Consider the following 19,368-nt stretch of genomic DNA (forward strand, 5'->3'; position numbering starts at 1 on the left):
ATCCTCCCCCCAATTTTTTGGGCCATATTACCCATCGTCTCATCCCTTGTTCCCCTCAAGCCCACAAAACCCCACCCAAAAGTATCCCTATGCCCCCATTTTATCCCTTCCCTGTACAAATACTTACCTCTAGCTTATCATACATTTCACCGAAGTAGGTGTCAGCTGGCAACCTTCCCCTACCCCCCATATTCCTTTAAGCCTATCATCCAGTCTCTAGCTCTCTGAGGCAGCTTAATTTCCTTATTTTATATCATTGAGGTCATGTAGTATTTGTCCTTCAATGCCTGGGTTGCTTCACTCAACATAAGATTCTCAAGCTTCATCCATGTTATCACATGTGTTTGTAGTGTATTCATTCTTAAAACTGAGTTAGTATTCCATTGTATGTATATACCACATTTTATTTATCCATTCATCTGTTCATGGGCATTTGGGTTGATTCCAATTTTTGGCAATAGTGAACAATGCTGCTAGGAACATTGGTGTGCATATATCAGTTTGTGTCCTTGTTTTCAGTTCTACTGAGTATATACCCAGCACTGGAAGTGCTGGGTCATATGGCAAATCTATAGCTAGTTTTTTGAGAAACCGCTAAACTGTCCTCCAGAATGGCTGGATCGTTCTGCATTCCCACCAGCAGTAGATGAGTGTTCCCATCCCTCCACATCCTCTCTAGCACTTGTAGTCTTCTGTTTTTCGATAGCTGCCAGTCTTATGGGAGTAAGATGGTATCTCATTGTAGTTTTGATTTGCATTTCCATAATAGCTAGAGATTTAGAGCATTTTTTCGTGTGCTTTTTAGCCATTTGTATTTCTTCTTTGGAGACGTGTCTGTTTAAATCTTTTTCCCATTTTTTAAATGGGTTGTTTGTCTTTTTATTATCAAGATATAGGATTTCTTTATCTATGCAGGATATAAATCTTCTATCAGATATATGGTTACCAAATATTTTCTCCCATTGCATAGACTCTCTTTTCACTTTCTTGACAAACTCCTTTGAGGTGCAGAAGGCTTTAATTTTGAGGAAGTCCCATTTATCTATTTGTTCTTTTGCTGCTCATACTTTTGGTGTGAAGTTCATGAAGCCATTACCTATTACAGGGTCCTGTAGATGCTTCCCTACACTGCTTTCCAAAGTCTTTATGGTCTTGGCTCTTATATTTTAGGTCTTTGATCCATCTCGAGTTGATTTTTGTGTCAGGTGTGAGATGGTAATCCTCTTTCATTCTTTTACATATGGATATCCAGTTTTCCAGGCACAATTTGTTGAAGAGGCCATTCTCTCCCAGTTGAGAGGGTTTGGTGACCTTATCGAATATTATATGACTATATATAAGAGGACCTAAATCAGAACTCTCAATTTGGTTCCATTGGTCAGTGTGTCTCTCCTGTGCCAATACCATGCTGTTTTCATATTGTAGCTCTGTAGTATGTTTCAAAGTCAGGTAGTGTGATTCCTCCAATTTCATTTTTCTTTTTCAATATGTCTTTGGCTATTTCGGGCCTCTTTCCTTTCAAAATAAATTCCACAGCTAGTTTTTCTAGTTCATTAAAGAATGCTGTGTTGATTTTTATTGGGATTGCATTGAATGTGTAGATGAGTTTTGTTAGGATAGACATCTTAATAATGTTTAGTCTTCCTATCCATGAACATTCATTTATTTAAGTCTTCCTTGATTTCCTTGAACAGCATTATATTGTTTTCTTTGTATAAGTTTTTTACATCTTTAGCTAAATTTATTCCTAGGAATTTGATTTTTTAATTTACTATTGTAAATGGTATTTGTTTCCTGATTTCATCCTCAGATTGCTCATTATTGGTGTACAAAAATACTACTGATTTTTGCACATTGATCTTATAACCTGCAACTGTTCTGAACTCATTTATGAGTTCTAGAAGCTTTCTCATAGACTTCTCAGTGTTTTCTCTGTATAGGATCATGTCATCAGCAAATAATGAAGTTTTGACTTCTTCCTTTCCAATTTGGATGCCTTTTATATCTGGTTTTTGCCTCAGTGCTCGAGCGAGTACTTCTAAGACAATGTTAAATAGAAGGGGTGATAGTGGGCATCCTTGTCTTGTTCCTAATCTTAGAGGGAAAGGTTTTAGGATTTCACCATTGTAAATAATGTTGGCTGTGGATTTTTCATATATACCCTTTATCATGGTCAGAAAATCTCCTTGAATTCCGATCTTCTGCAGTGTTTTTATCAAGAAAGGGTGCTGTGTTTTGTCAAATGCTTTTTCTGCATCTATAGATATGATTGTGATTTTTTTCCTTCAATCTGTTTATATGGTGTATTATATTGATTAATTTTCTTATGTTGAGCCATCCTTGCATACCCAGAATGAATCCCACTTGGTCATGGTGTATAATTTGTTTAGTGTGTTGTTGAATATGGTTAGCAAGTATTTTGTTGAGGATTTTTGTATGTAGGTTCATTAGAGAAATTGGTCTGTAATATTTCTTTCTTGTGGTGTCTTTGTTTGGCTTTGGTACTAGGGTAGGTAATATTGACATTATAGAATGAGGCAATGTTCCTTCTGTTTCAATTTTTTGGAAGAGTTTCAGCAAGATTGGCATTAGTTCTTTCTGGAATGTTTTGTAGAATTACCTGTGAAGCCATGTGGCCCAGGGCTCTTCTTAGTTGGGAGTTTTTTAATGACCGATTTTATCTCTTTACTTGTGATTGGTTTGTTGAGATCGTCAGTTTCTTCTTTCATCAATATAGGCTGCTTATGTGTTTCTAGGAATTTGTCCATTTCCTCTGAATTGTCATTTTTTTGGAATATAGTTTTTCAAAGTATCCTCTTATGATAGTCTTTATTTCTTTGTGGTCAGTGCTAATATCTCCTTTCTTATTTCTTATTTTGTGTATTTGCATCTTCTCTCTTTTTTTCTTTGTTAATCTAGCTAAGGGTTTGTCAATTTTATTGATCTTCTCAAGGAACCAGCTCTTGGTTTTGTTTATCTTTCCAAGTACTTTCTTATTTCTTATTTCATTTAGTTCTGCTCTTATCATTGTTATTTCTTTCTTCCTTGTTCCTTTGGGGTTACTTATTTGTTTTTTTACTAATTCCTCCGAGTGTGCAGTTAGTTCTCCAATTTTAGCTCTTTATTCTTTTTTGATGTATGAATTTATTGCTATAACTTTCCCTCTCAGAACTGCTTTTGCTGCATCCCATAAGTTTTGGTATGTCGTGTTATCATTTTCATTAGTTTCAAGGTAGTTATTAATTTCTTTCGAGATTTCCTCCTTGACCCACTGTTTTTCTAAGATTGTGCTGTTTAATTTCCATATCTTGTCATCAATCTGGACCTCTTGCCCTTGTAGATTTCCAGCTTCACTCCACTATGGTCAGAGAAATTATTTTGTATGGTTTTGATCTTTCCGAATTCATCGAGACTTTATTTGTGGCCTAGCATATGGTCTATCTTGGAGAATGATCCTTGTGCATTTGAGAAAAATATATATCCTGCTGTATTTGGGTGAAATGTCTATATGTGTCTATTAGGTCCAGCTCCTCTAATATACTGTTCAATGTTTTTGTTTCTTTATTGATTCTCTTTTGAGATGTTCTGTCCAAAGTTGTTAGTGGTGTATTAAAGTCTCCTGCTATAATTGTAGAGGCATCTATTCTTTTACTTAGTTTTTCCAGTGTTTGCCTCACATATTTGGAGGCACCCTTGTTAGGAGCATAAATGTTTATGATTGTTTCTTCTTCTTGAAAGATTATCCCTTTCACTAATATGTAGTGTTCATCTTTGTCTCTCACAATTGTTTTGCATTTAAAGTCTATTTTGTCTGATATTAATATAGCTACTCCTGCCCTTTTTTGGTTATTGTTTGCTTGTAAGATTGTTTTCTAGCCATTCACTTTCAACCTCCTTGAATCCCTTGCTCTAAGATGAGTTTCTTGTAGACAACGTGTAGATGGGTCATATTTCCTTATCCAGTCTTCCAATCTGTGTCTCTTAACAGGTGAGTTTAATCCATTGACATTTAATGTTATTACTTTCAAGGAATTACTTATATTAGCCATTTTTTCTTTGGATTTGTGTTTGTCTTATGTTGTTTGATTTTTTCCCCCTCTTTTTGTGGTTTTAGTTGTTCTTACACTCTCCTCCAACTCTGTCTCTCCTGTTTGTTTCTTTCTTCCTGCAGAACTCCCTTTAGTATTTCTTGAAGGGTAGGTTTCTTGTTAGCATACTCTCTTAGTTTCTGTTTATCTGTGAATATTTTGAACTCTCCATCATTTTTGAATGCTAGCTTTGTTGGATAGAGTATTCTTCATTGGAAATTATTTTCTTTTAGTATCTTTACTATGTCATACCACTGCCTTCTTGCCTCCATGGTTTCAGATGAGAAATCAGCACTTAATCTTATGGAGCCTTCCTTGTATGTGATGGTTTTCTTTTCTCGTGCTGCTTTTAGTATTTTCTCTTTGTCTTCAGCATTGGATAATTTGACAAGTATATGTCTTGTTTAGGCCTGTTGGGATTTATGCTGTTCGGGCTGCATTTTGCTTCCTGGACATGTGCATCCATCTCCCTCAATAGGTTTGGGAAGTTTTCAGCCATTATTTCCTCCAACACCGCTCTGTCCCCTTTCCCTCCTCTTCTCCTTCTGGAATGCCTATAATGCATATGTTTGTGCGTTTTGCACTGTGATTCAGGTCCCTAAGTCCCTGCTGGATTTTTTCTATCTTTTTATTGATCTGTTCTACAATCTGTTTGATTTCAGACGTACTGTCTTCCACATCACTAATTCTTTCCTCTGCTTCTTCGAGTCTGCTGTTATTCGCTGAGAGTGTATTTTTGATTTCTTTGATTGTGCTATTCATCCCCATCATCTCTGTGATCTTTTTGTGCATGATCACAATTTCTTCTGTATGCTCTCCAAGTGTTTGCTTAATCTCTTCCTTCACTTCATTGATTTGGTCCATGATCCATGTTTTGAGAGCTTTAATTACTTGTTTGGTGTTCCAGTTCTCTTCTTGGTTTTTAGTTTGTTCATTGTATTGGACCATATGTTCCTGATTATTGGTGTGGTCTGTAGTTTTTTGTTGCTGTCTAGTCATCATTTTATTTTGTTGGGTTTATTCTGTTGATTATCTTCTTATTCTTGCCTTGGGGTTTAATTAGTTGTTGTTTTCGTGTGGGTGTTAAGTCTTCTGTCACTTTTTTCTTCTTATTCTATTTCCTTGTTGTTGGCTAAGTTCCCTCAAAGGAAAATATTAGGTCCAGAGAAAGCAAAAGGGGTAAGAAAAGAAAAATGTAATAGTAGCACTGATAGTGAGTGTTGGCAGAAGAACCGTGTGAGATCTAGGAGAATGAATATAGAACTCATGGAAGCTGTGCATAGTTATAACCGTAAAAAAGTGGAGTACCTATAATGAGATATTACACTGAATATGGGGAGGAATGTACTATGAATTAAAAGGTCAGTGTGGTCAGGAGAGAGGGAAAAAGAAGAGAGAGGACAATGACATAGAGAGTGAATAAGTGATAGGAAACAGATTAGAGGTATTAGAGATTAAAAGTCAGAAATATTGGGTGCTAAACAGAGGTAGAATGTAAGAGAAACAAAAAATGATGGAGGAGAGAACGATGTAAAGGAAAGGGGAGAGCGTTGGTAGCCAAAATCAGTACACACAGAAAAGAGAAAATTGAGAATGAGGAAGCACAGCAAATAAGAAATGTTGCCTGCAGCACTAATATAAAAAAAGAAAAAAGGGGAAAAAGAAAAGGAGATAGAGAGACGACAAAAAAAAAAAAAGTAGAGAGAGGAGAGTAAAAAGAAAAAAAAAAGGGGGCAGTGGGGGAATAAAGAGGAAGAAAAAACAAGAAAACAGACCAATAAAAAAGAGCAGACAAGGTCGCAGGCAAGGAATCCTCTTTGCAATTGAATAAACTGCTTAGGAGTCTGACCTTCCCCCTTTCTCCCTTCCTCACTTCCTTCTCTCCCTAGGCAGCAGGAAGGCTGCATGAGGGCTCTTTTAGGAAATTCAAATGGGTCTCTGGAGAACTAACTCACCTGATAAAATAATGACTCTTAATTTCTAGAGAGAGCACCCACCCCTTGCCAGAAACCCTAAATATGCCATTGGAAGCCTGTAAAGCACGTCCTACTGTCCCTAGGTGTGCTACAAGGAGGCTGGTTAATTTTCTGACTCCACCTTCTCCCAGACCAAGTTTCTTATCCCAGGGCGTTTAGGTAAATTGAGCTCTCTCACCAGATTTGCCTCTTCTCTATTCCTAGGCTCTCCCCACGTCAGCTAATATCTCCTCCAAAGTCAATAAAAGGCAGGGGCCCAGAAAATTGAACCTGTACTCCTTGGCCCCTCTGCACCTCCCACCTAAACTGTCCCACTTACAGAGTTAGTCCGCATCCGGAGGAGTAGGGCAATGCTAGATTTCTGGGAGTGCTGGGCTCAGGAAACAGAGGCCCAGGAGAATGTGGACTCCGAGTATTTAGCATGGGCCTCTGGGGTTCAGGGGCACAGGCTTGGGGTTCATGCGTTTGGGAGACACGGGGCTTGGAGACTCCACCCAGGCCCGGCAGTTCTCAGTGAATGCCCAGCTCTTAGTCCTAGTGGGGAGGGATTTACCTTCCCACGGCTTCCATGTTCAATGTTAGAAACCTACAGTTCTATCTTGAGCAAACACCAATTCTGCTTCAGTCTCACCAGATCGACGTCCAGACACCTCGCGCCCTGCAGGTTCCCGACACAACCTGCTCCATAGGACTCTGTCACCACACAACCGGTCTTTTTTAAGAGAGATGACGACAGTGTACTTACTCAGATGCCATCTTGCCCCGCCTCCACTATTTTTTATTTTAGCTCTTCATAAGAATATTTTGATTTTTTGTTTCTTCAGTAATTTGTTTTATGTGGTAATAGAGGGATCCAGTTATCCCCAAGTTGGTTTTATTCCTTGCTTATTTGGGTTCTTATTTTTATTACATTTTATGTGTAAACTTCTCATTTGTGATTGGTCTATTTCTAGAATCGGTCTAAATTCTGTTCCATTAATTTGTCTATCTATGCCTGTGGTACCAAACTTTTAAGTACTGTAGCTTCACGATATAATTCATTACCTGGTAGTACTGCTTGCCCTTCATTTGTTTTCTTTCTTTAGAATTTACCTTCCTTGAATGGAAAAAAACAAACAAACATGAGGTAAATCCTTTGAATTTTATGGGGTGCTTCTACTTAGTATAAAGAGCTTAATTTTTTGTCAAGCTGTAACTGATAGTTATTAGCTGTTTCTTAGAATTTCCGTGGGCTATCAGCCCTATGGAAGTTATGGAGAAGCAGAGTAGTTCTTGGAAGAAGATGGAATTAGAAACAGTAGGAACTGGTCTTGCCTCTTGGTCCTGGTACTGTAATGCTGTGGGATCTCGAACAAGTCACTAAAATATTTATATTGCCTTATTTTTATCTGGCATCATCCCCCAGCACAGCTACTGTTTTTTAGATATAATGAATATTTTCTGTTACTATTTTTCTTTTTTTACAAGATTTATTTTCTTTCTTTCTCCCCGCTCCCCCGTTCTCCCTATTGTCTGCTCTCTGTGTCTGTTTGCTGTGTGTTCTTCTGTGTCTGCTTGTATTCTCACTAGGCGCTCTGGGAACCAATCCTGGGACCTTCTGGAGTGGGAGAGAGGTGATCCTTCTCTTATACCACCTCAGCTCCCTAGTCTGCTGCATCTCTTATTGTCTCTCCTCTGTGTCTCTTTTTGTTGCATCATCTTGGTGTACCAGCTCTCTGCATGGGCCAGCACTCCATGCAGGCCTGCTCTCCGCATGGGCCAGCTCACCACATAGGCCAGTTTGCCTTCACCAGGAGGCCCTGGGTATCAAACCCTGGACCTCCCCCATGGTAGGTGGGCCAATTCTCCACGTCGGCCAGCACTCCTGTGTGGCCTCTCTTGTGCCACCTCAACTCCCTGTTCTGCTACGTCTTCTTATTTTCTCACCTCTGTGTCTCTTGTTGTGTCGTCTTGCTGCACCAGTTCTCCATGTTGGCCGGCACTCTTGTTTGGGGTGGATTTTCCACGCTGGGCGGCATTCCCATGCAGGGCAGCACTCCTGTGTGGGGTGGCATTCTTGTGTGGGCAGGCACTCCATGTGGGCCAGTGTGCCCTCACTAAGAGGCCCTGGGCATTGAACCCTGGACCTCCTGTGTGGTAGATGGGAGCCCAATTTGTTGAGCCACATCTGTTTCCAATGTTACTATTTTTCTGTCTGCTGTTGTTAGGAACACATGAGTTAATACATGTATAACTACTTTAAAAGTGGTAAAGCCTTAATGTGAAAGCTTCATAATGCTGTTACTGTTATTGTTCTTTGTCTTTAGTGAATGGAAGCATCCATATTCCAGAAAATAAGGAGGAAATAGGAGAGAAAGATGTTTGTGACTGTCATTCTGATCAAAGTACTCACTCATTTCTGAAGGATACTTGCAGCAAACTCATTTAAAGAAGGGACAGATAAGCTGAAACCTTGAAACATAAAAAGGGTTTGGATGATGAATTAGGATGTAGGTGAGGAAGTACGTTCTAATTTGGGGAGAGATGTGAATTCCACAAGGTAGGAAAACATAATGTGAAAAACTAAAAAGAAGACGGATGGCTGGAGAGTATTGAGTGAGTCGACAGTGGATGATAAAGAGATAAGGCTTTAGAGGGAACCAGGAGCCCCACAAAGAGTTTGAATAATAGCCTAAGTGTCCTGGGAAGTCATATAAAGGATTTTGAGGAGGAAAGTGTATTGTCTGACTTACAATATAAAGGTTATTCTGATTATGATGTGGAGGATGGATCAAGGGTGAGGTGCAAGAACTCACCCTGTTGTAATTTTACCATTGGTGGTCTTGGTGGGGATGGGGAGAAGTGGACACATTTGAATTTGTTTTAGAGGTAGAACTTGCTGATGGATTGGAAGGAATTGAGGATGATTTGCAGGATGCTGCCTTGAACACCTGGGTAGATGGTGTTCCTTACTGATGCCGGAAATACTGGGCAAATAACTAGTATGAGGAGAATTCTCAGACTTTAGTTTCGAACATGTTGAATTGAGATGTCTGTGAATATGTGAATATGTGAGTTGAAGTATTTGAATGAAGATGTACAAGTCTGAAATGTGGAGGACAAGTCTGGACTGGATATTTGTAGAAGTGTTCTATGAATCTTCCCTCCCTTAACACTGTTACACTGTTCCATCTTCAGATCCATCATATGTGCAGCCTAGAACAATGTCCCTAATGTACCATTAAGTACATCCTGCTTGCCTACTCTTAAATCTTCAAAAGCTTACTGCTTTTTTTCAGGAAAACTCTTAAACTTGGCGTTCAAGATCCTCCACATCCACAGCTTGTTCCCCACCCATTCTGCAGGATTATGTTGTTGGTATTATTGTCTGTTGCTCTCCAGTATGAAAATGAAGCTTTGATTTGTCTGTATATCTATTCTGTATATCTAGAATATCTTGTACTTTCCTGCCTTGTACATTTTCTTCCCTCTTTTCTCATCTTCATCTGGTAGGAATTTTCCAGTACTTTTAGGTCCAAAGTAGGTTTGACTTCTTCCAAGATTTTGCTGGTTTTATATCAGCCAGAATAAGAGTACCATTCTTTATTCACTTGGAACAGTTCGTGTGGCCCATGCTTACAGTATCTCCTTTATTTATTTGATTTCAAGCTTTTTATGGAACTGTATTTCATTAAATTTTCTGTATTACATAGCACCTTACACATAGTGTGTAGTGAACAAATATTTGTTTCAGGAAATATTTTTTCCTATTTGAAGATAGATGGCAGTTGTTATAGTTAAGTTCCTGACTGTAAGTAACAAACCAAATCTAGCTGCTTAAGAGGAGGATAAAACATATTGCAGTCATGGTAGTGTATCCTGAGGAATGTAAGGAAAAGCTGATGAAAGCTGGGCCACAGGGCAGCTCTTGGAACCTCACCAATAGGAGCTCAGGGGCCTTTCATACAGGTATTTGTCATTAATGGGTCTTAGCTTCTACTTCTTGATCTCCGTGTCTCTCAATTCCAAATATTGAGAAAACGAATTTGATTGACTCAGCTTTGGTCAGCTGTTTACCTAAGGCCAGTCAGCTCTGAGCCCTAGAAGAAGTCTTCTGGTAGACACATGGCTACTAAAATGTGGGAGGCCTCCTGTGGCTGCTGGGAGGTTGAAAGCTCTTCCCTCCATGCACAGCTAGTTCAGAAGACTCCTCCTAGTTCAGAAGTCCATTAGATTAGGGGAAAAGAGAAAAGAACCATACTAGTGATTTTATTATATTTTAAACATAAGCAAATTATGATAATATATGATCACTCCTTGGTTCTGTGAATTTGACCAGTACAATAATTTTCTGCTAGAAAAGTTACTTATTAACTCTTCGTGATATTTATATAACTGGGCTGTATACCTGAAGGAAGTAATCTTATATAAAAGTTTTAAGAGGGCTCTAGTTGGTTAGATTTCCAAAGGTAGCAGAAGAAAATATTGGAAAATACAAGTGTTTCAAAAGAAAAACATTTCAAATCTTAATTTTGGTACTTGAAATCTATCATTTATGCCAAGTTATCAATGTTTTACTAAAGATGATTTGGTAAAGAATAAAAATTTTGAAGTAATACAATTTTGCCTAAGTACCTTGGGTCACAGTCACATGATAGGCAACCTACCTGGAATAATGACGGTTAAAAATCCTTTGGTTGAAAACATTTTTTTATGGTGCTATCAAGGACATCAATTTTGAGTGCTGGTTTTTTCCTCTGTTACTTTCAAATTGTAATAGCAAATTTTAAACTACTTTTTCTCCCTGTAACATACACATCCAGGTGATTAAAAAATTCATGGTCTCTATCATTAGAAAAATGAAATCAGGATATGAACAAAACAGTTCACCAAAGAACCTGTCAACCAGTGTAGAAATGCTCAGCTTCTTGAATAATCAGTGGAATGCACATTTAAAAAAGAGTGAAATACCATTGCACACTTAACAGATAGGTAAAAATCAAAAAGTCTAAGACCTCTCTAGGTGATGCTTGAGGACATGGCATAGCTTTTAACACTGCTAATTGTAAATTCATATCAGTACAGTGGCTTTGATAATTGCCAGTAAAGTAGAAAACGGACAGTCCAGCAACCCTTTAGGTTGGTATGGTGTATACCACAGAGAAGCTTGCAAACATATAGACAGGAATCAAGTAAAGAATTATTTGTTGCAGCATTGTTTTAATGACTTAAAAAAAATTGTTAAATCCTAAATGTTAATCTGTGGTGAAATGGATAAATAAAAAATGGTATACTCAGACTGGGGAGTACTAGGTACCAGTTAAAATTGATGATCTAGAGTTGTCCGGTCCAGTACAGTAGTCACTAGCCAAATGGGTCTAGTCCCAATTGGGATGTGCTCTGAGTATAAAATGCACATTGACTTTCATTAATAATTTTATGTTGTTTACATGGTAAAATAACATATTGGATATATTTGGTTAAATAAAACATATTATTACAATTAACTTCATCTGTTTCTTTTTATTTTATTAATGTAGCTATTAGAGAATTAAAATTGCATAGGTTTCTTGCATTGGACAGTAGAGCTCTAGACCTGCATCTATCAACATGGATAAATATCAAAAGCATAATATTGATTTAAAGAACAGGTCATTGAAGGCCATGTTTAGAGGTCACTATTTCATACAGAGCTTAAAAGCTTCCAAAATAATATTATCCATTTATACAAGTATGTGATAAAATGGATAAACCCAAAATGTTAATGAAATGCCAAATTCTTGAGAGAGTTACATCTGAAAGGAAGGGAACAGGAATGGAAAGAGGAATGCAGGGAATTTCAGCTACATCATTTTTAAAAACCTGAAACAAACCTAGATTTGACAGTAGGTGATGCATACATATCTATCATTTTATACCTTTCCATGTGCTTGAAATATTTCATAGTAAGTATTCACTATCTCTAATTCTTGAAACATTCCTAGAAGAATTTTTCCATTTTTGGATGATTAAACTGAGGAATAAGAGGGTAAATTAATTTGTCCAGAGTCATAAAAGAATTAAATAGCAGAACTAAGATTCAAGAGCAAATCTTTCTGGTACCATTACTCATGTCCCTTCATTCTTAATCTGATTCTGCAATGTAGGGGTAAAATATCAACTTGAGCATGTGACCATGACAGACTTCTTTTACTCTCCATCCCCACCCCCAGCACACATTCTTATGCACTTGTCCACACACCATCCTTTCAGAAGGAAGATACATTGCTTATAGGCTCAGCACAAAACAAATGGCTGCCTGGTGAGTTTGTCACCTCTCTGCGCCCATGTAGGGAAAATCTATCAGGGGATTAGGAGTTTGGGGGGAGTTCTCAAGTTATAATAGGGTCGGGAAGTGGTGTAGTTCTCTGGTTGAGTGCCTGCTTCCCATGTAGGAAGTCGCAGGTTCAATCCTGGTCCCTCCTTAAAAAAAAAAAAAATTACAGTAGACTGAAGTTACAATATCTTTCCTGTTTTCCTGAAAGTGTTTGTTATGCCTTTGTGGGCCTCTTAGAAATGACTGCATGAAGAATACATTATTTGCCCTATCAGTTAAGGCATTATTTGTGTTTTTGATCTTTTGTTGAAGACAATATTTGTTGTATTCTTTATTGTCTTTTATATAGAGATCTCTGTAGAAATAAAGAAAAAAAACTTTGCCAGAAAACCAATATAAAATTTTAAAATCAAAATAAAATTTAAAAACAAAATGCATGCGTACACTACTATAGAGGCTAAAAATAGCATACATGTATTAAATGCTTAATGTTAGGTATCATTGTATCTCCGTTTTAAAGGTCAGGTAGCAAAGGCATAGAGAAGTTAAGTGTATTGCCTAAGGCCGCCTTCTGGTAAAGAGCCACATGTGAGATAATATCACAGTCAGATGCAGTAAAGATTTTCCAGGCTATTTCACCCCCAAGTGTTCTTTCTTCTGCATTCTTATATCTGCTGTCTGCACAATGCAGTTAAAATTATCCATAAATTGTTTCATAATTTTTGCTTAGTTTTTTTTTTTCTTTTCATTTTTTAGAATTGATTCTAAGCGGTGTAAGAGCAAAGGTAGATTTGAAAATGTGTTTGTATTAACTATAGCAGCTAAGATAGCTTGTGGGTAGTAAGCATTCAGCATTTTTTAATATTAATTTTCAGTTTAAAAAGTGACTACATAAACCAAAAGTACCTAAAATTGATTATTATAGACTGATGACAATGAATTCCTTAGTATGGTCTGGCTGCTGTTAAAGCTGAGTAATACTGCTATTAACTTCTTCATGGAGGAAACTCATTTTGTACTGGATGGCTCTAGCTTCTGGGCTTCTAGGTTCTTGGCTTATGTCATATAAAAGAATTTAAGGACATGCCATAGTGTAGGCAAGGGAGTAAAGAGTTTATTAAGAAACAAGAAAACGAGAGAAGTACATGGTCCATGCTGAGACATGGACTGCAGGCATACTGCAGGGTGAGTCATGTGCATGGGACCCTAGGTCAGGGCTTTTTAAGGTCTGTTTGCTGTTCTGATTGGTTACTTTCCCTGTCATTTCTTGGGGCCAATGGGGAGGCCTTTTGAGGATAGCCAGGGCATTCCCTGGACCCTGAATGGGCATCTCATTCCAAATTCCAGGGTCCAGTGGGCTCCCTCAGGAGGTTTCCGGATAGGGTCTCAGGGCCATGTGTCTGCCAGCCATGTTGTCTATCAGCCATGTTGTCTGCTGGGTCTTGAGCTGTGACCCAAATCTTCCCTTTCCCTATACTAGCCTGCCTCAACTCCCTCCTCAGAAGGTTTACACCCTTGTTCTTAAGGGAGTGCTGAAGGGCGATGATCATTCTTCTGTAGCTACTTCCTGCTGGTTAGGGAAGTAGGCCCTGTCTGACAAGATGTAAAACCCTCTGGCTATTCTATTGTGGTTTAAGGAAGATGGATCTGGCACCCTCATTGGAACTAGATGAAATCACTGCATGACTAGTAAGGCATTGATTCTGTAAGAAATAAACTTAATTAGAATTTTGAAGATATGTGGTCCCATTTAAAAGGATAAAAAGGATGGTGATAAGCAGGCCCAAAAAGGGGGCCAGGCAGAGCATCCCAGACCACGAGAGTGAGAAAAGCCAGGTGCCTTCAGAGGCTGCATCCTCCCAAAGTTTACGGGAAATCGCATTCTTCCTTGAGTTCTTTCTTGCTGTTGGTAAACTCTAGGAAGAGATTGTGGTAGACCTGTTGGGTTTGGGTATAAATTGCCAACCCCAGTTCCCATAGCAGTGTTTATGATTAGGACAGCTAGGAGAGGTAGGAAGAGAGACACTGCCCTAGACATAAACTCACAAAGATGGTATAGGCAACAAAAAGACAAGCATATGGCAAGCAAAATAAAGACATTACTTAAGAGAGCCTCTCCTTTATCTTACAGGCATGTTCATTTACTACTTAGAAAATGAATTAAATTTACCATAACTTTTAACATGGTCAGTATCCTTCTGCATATGGCTAAAATAGAAGAGATATAGGGACAGTACTTAATACTAATTGATGTACTAATCAATGCATAAGTTTGTCTTTGAGTTGCAGTTAATAGATCTAAGCTCCAGGTTTATAATACCATACATTTTTGTCTCTCCATGGGAGCAGGCTATAATGCCAGTTGTGCTTGTTTAAGTTCTACTCAATTACTCTGGTAATTGCTGCTCCATTTGGTATGTCCTTCACACAGCCAGCATGCTGCAGTGTACTTGATCCTAGAGAGAGACTAGGAAGGTAAGGCTCCCGTGTTTCACTGGCCTTGTGCATAGCACCCTTTGGCACTATGAAACAGAGCCAATCTGGAGGCAATGTCCCTTGTAAATCTGGCCATATTGAGCCATTGCCAGCTGCTCCAGGAGTCTGAAACTGCAGTGTACTCTCCATCCACTTCAGGAGCGTGTATATAGTAGATACTTTTATTGTTTTAGGGATCAGTAACCAACCTAGCCAATAACTCAAATGGTGAGGCACCATGCAGGGTATTTGGGGCTGGCTTGAATGCACAAGAGAGTTTGACAACACTGAAGCCTATCTCTTTTATTCTTTATACACTTTCAAAACACTTCCGATGCAATGTGTAACATACCAAATGACTTTCCCTTTTTAGTACTTTGCTTTTTACTTCTACACCTTTACTATGATGATGTTAATTAACAGATACTTTACTTTAGCAGTACAGGAAAAACTATTTTCTCCATTATTTTATGAAAATATATGATTCACAGTGGAATCAAGAATATCTTCCTTTACCACCACTTTAATATGAAGATTGAAGTGGCCTGTGAGAGGTTTCCCTGCTGTGAAGTTACTCTCTGTTATTAATATCAATTTAGGGGAAGTGGACTTGGCCCAATGGATAGGGCATCCGCCTACCCCATGGGAGGTCTGTGGTTCAAACCCCGGGCCTCCTTGACCCGTGTGGAGCTGGCCCATGCGCAGTGCTGATGCGCACAAGGAGTGCCCTGCCATGTAGGAGTGCCCCCCCTCACGTAGGGGAGCCCCATGTGAAAGGAGTGCGCCCCATAAGGAGAGCCGCCCAGGGCGAGAGAAAGTGCAGAATGTTGTTTAGGTAATCATACCATATTAATGTGTGATTTTGTTGGCCTCTTTTTAAAATTGTCAATTTTCCACCCTGCCTCAGAATAAAGCCAAACGTCTTGCTGCTGTTGTATATCTATGGCCTCTTGTACCTTCTATTGCCTTATCTCTTGTCACTTCTTGTGCATTCTCTATTCTTATTGGCCTCATGTTCTTGGCACACCTGCTCCTTCTTCCTGAATTGTACTTCCTTCTCATTTTACCTAATTTACTCACACTTATCCATTCAGCTTTACGTGGCAGATCCTGGAAAGCAACCTTTCTTAACACTTCACCTCTTTTCCTCCCTTGCCCTTAGGCCAGGGTCCCACTTTGTTGTTTCTCCTATGTCCCTCTTAGAGCCTGTGCAGTATCACTTCTGCAGTGTTTCTACCATGCTCGTTTGCTGTTTACCTAGGTCTGACTGATCCTTCACCCCACCAGTGGCAATTAGACTGTTGAATTCCTTGACGAGGTTTGTCTAGTCCCCAGCATAGGTTTACATACAGGATGCATGTAGTGGGTTATTTGTTGACATTTTTCCAGGGTAGTGGTTCTCAACTGGCACCCTTTGCCCCCCCAGGGACATTTGGAAATTTCTGGAGACAATTTGGTTGCCACAACTGGCAGGGAATGCTACTGTCATCTAGTGGGTAGAGGCTGGTGATGCTGTTAAGCATGCTGCTGTGCACAACACTACTCTAAATTTCATTGTTGCCAACTTTAAGAAACCCTGTCCTGGGGTGAAGTATAAAACTTTACGGTACTAGATGAAAACACATCTCATAACAAAGATGAAATCATTTAAATTTGTGGTTCTCTGATTTTGTTATAAAGGTTTTCAGTGTTGCGGAACTTCATTTTCAATCTAAACCAATCTGGTTCTTTATTCAGAAGTTATCTTATGGAAACCAAATGTGCTCCTAGTGCTCATTAATGGGTTACCAGTTCCTGCAGTGATTTAGTTGCAGAACTACAATTGTGAAAAGCATAATGAAATTAATTTTTTGCTTTGAAATTTTTTTTCATTGACAATTTCCTGTTTTAAATAGGAGATGACTACCCAGGCTGGGTTTTTTAGGATGTGTGGGGACAGGCAGTGTCCTTTCTTAAGGGTGAATAAATGTGGACCATTGACCATGTGGCGCAGCAGTGCTCAGAGATGTATTCACCAAGCACAGTGAAGGTCCCATGATGATGGAGGAGGTTATTATGGGAGGAGTAGGGTGAGGGGAGTGGGGGGTATATGGGGACCTCATATTTTTTTAATGTAACCTTAAAAAAAATAAAGACAAAAAAAAGGGATGAACAAAAAGGATTTAACTGGATAATCCTCAGAAAAGACCAAACATGTTAAACTTTTCCCCTTACAGAGATTAGCAAATAATGAATACTCTAGTGCTACCCTCCCCCAAGCACATGCATACCCACAAAATACATCACCTTGTGTATTTGATATCCTTTTTACCATCCTTATCAGTATGTGCCTGCTTCAGTACCAGGGACATAGTACATGTTGATCCATCAAGTAGACTAAGGGCCCTCATGAAGGGCCAGCAGGCAAATATTATGAATTAATTGACTGGGTACATAAGACTCATTCAATTCAATTTACAATGTACTTTTAGTAAATTTACTATTTAGTGTATGTACTAAACTAGGTGGGGCTGCTAATACACTGGAAAATTAGAACATTTCATGATAAATTGTTGTTGACACTAGAGCAACACGAGAATCACCTGTAAAACCAAGTTAGGGTAAAATAAAATAACCGTTTTATTTTGCTATATATCATAGTTTCTCACACTGAAAAGTTTTAGCAAACACAGAAAACGTCAGAGAAGAAGGTTTTGATTCTTCTCTCCAGGACTGACCATGTGATATGAATTCCTGTTTTATAATCCAGTTTTCAAAAAATTCTTATTTTGGTACTTTGTGTTTGAGAAAAAAGAAACATTTTAAGAAATACTAAGGAAAAGAGACAATGACTCATATTCTTAAATAGTTCATGTTGATATTAGCAGGTTAAAACTTGTGTCTGGAAAAATATTTTATTGGAATTATGCTGGAAAAGCCAAGTTTACATCTTTACTCTGGGTGATAACTTTTATAAACTGTAAAAATGGTTTATACCTGAAGAGGCAATTTTCTTTGTATTTGGTTTATAACAAATAGTGAATATTATGTAACAACACATTAAATTTCAAAATCAGTAATCCCTTTTCCTGATAAGTGTTAGATTCCAATGAGTATCATTAGCTTTTCAGGTTAGTGCTTTTAGTTCAGTTTTGGAGACTGATGTTGTGGGTGGCCCATGTCTTTGAGTTCACTGAAGGAAGATTCAAATATCTGTACTGATTTTGGTGGGTTCTGTGAAATAATATCTAGCTTAAAATGGATTTAACCTCTTCCTGTCTTCTGGTGCAAAGTTTGAAAACTTTTAGATAATGTGTCAAAATATAAGTTTAAGTTATACGTATTTTGCAACATTGCTTCATGGAATAAAATCATAGGGAGTAGAATAAAAGAGATATGTAAATATGGACTTGAATGAAATCTCCAAATTAATTTACATTTCTCTTAATTTTTTCAGACAAGTTCTACTGAAATTCTGGAGTATTCATCAGAAAGCGAAAAAGAAGATGACTTGGAGAATATTTTGTTCATTGATTCAGAGTCCCCTCACAAATATGTTGTGGATTTTGGATCAAATACAGGACAGGTTATGGAGAGACTGTTAGGTCCACAGATGAACTCTGCAGAGACCATTTTGTATACACCCCACAAACAGACAAACAAGTTTCCCAGGACTCCAGAAAATTCATCAAAGAAGAAGAAGCTTATAAGGTTAAATGATGCGATTTTAAATACTATTTATTTTCAGTTTTTTCTCTTTATTTAAAAAAACCAGAAATATCTAAAATGTTAGTTCTGAAATATATACTTGTTTACTTGGGAAGGAAATTGGCGGAATAAAACTATAATTCCGATAAGCAATTAACAAAGTCCTAACTTCTGGGAATGATTGATGAATTGTTCATTCAAGTTGAACATTCACTTTTATAGTCTTTACATGCTTATAAGACAGCTATCCTTATGGGTATTTCTTGTTAAATTTATTAAATTTTATTGAGCATTAGTGTCTTTGGTGCTGTTGTGTCAGACAGTAGAGAGACAAATAAGTTATAGTTCCTGTGCTCAAGTAACTTATAGTTTAAAGAGGGAAATAGAAATAAATACAGACAATGTCAGCTTACTCTTATGAGTATGCTGACAGACATAGGCTAGGGCAACACTTACAAATAGGATGAAGAACAAAAATTCATGGCAAGAAACAGATTGTTGTGCATGTGGAGAGCCACTGGAGTGTCCTGGTTACTACACTGTCATGTTTGAAGAAGCAAATGGTGAAGCAGTCAGGAGACAGTGATGAATGGTGAAATAGGACAAATGAAGGAGCCTGGAATTTGTTATATAGGGCAAAAGTGTACCATCTCTGTTTAATACAAATCTCTTTGTTTTTATTTTGTTTTTTTAGTTTTAAATTTTGAACTAATTTCAGATTTACAGAAAGTTACAAAAATAAAACAGAAAAAATAGAACTCTCAAATATCCGGATTTACCAGTTAGCATGTTCCTACATTCTACCAATTAGAATGTTCCAGCATTCTCTCTCTCTCTCTATCTCTGT

At 38.1% G+C, this 19,368-nt stretch overlaps 1 protein-coding gene across 7 annotated transcripts in view; it reads left to right on the forward strand.

Moving 5' to 3' along the window:
* SPIDR (scaffold protein involved in DNA repair) overlaps positions 1-19,368 on the forward strand; it is a 579,802-nt gene that overhangs the window by 213,816 nt on the left and 346,618 nt on the right. For all 7 annotated transcript variants that reach the window (XR_011645614.1, XR_009180381.2, XM_058275512.2 and 4 more), the window contains one exon: positions 18,271-18,524. Coding sequence is in view for 5 of the 7 variants with exons in the window: in XM_058275512.2 (XP_058131495.1) it covers positions 18,271-18,524 (254 nt within the window). In the remaining 2 variants the exon portion in view is untranslated. The remainder of the gene's footprint in view (positions 1-18,270; positions 18,525-19,368) is intronic.

This window comes from Dasypus novemcinctus, chromosome 14, assembly GCF_030445035.2.
Source record: "Dasypus novemcinctus isolate mDasNov1 chromosome 14, mDasNov1.1.hap2, whole genome shotgun sequence".
Classification (NCBI taxonomy): domain Eukaryota; kingdom Metazoa; phylum Chordata; class Mammalia; order Cingulata; family Dasypodidae; genus Dasypus; species Dasypus novemcinctus.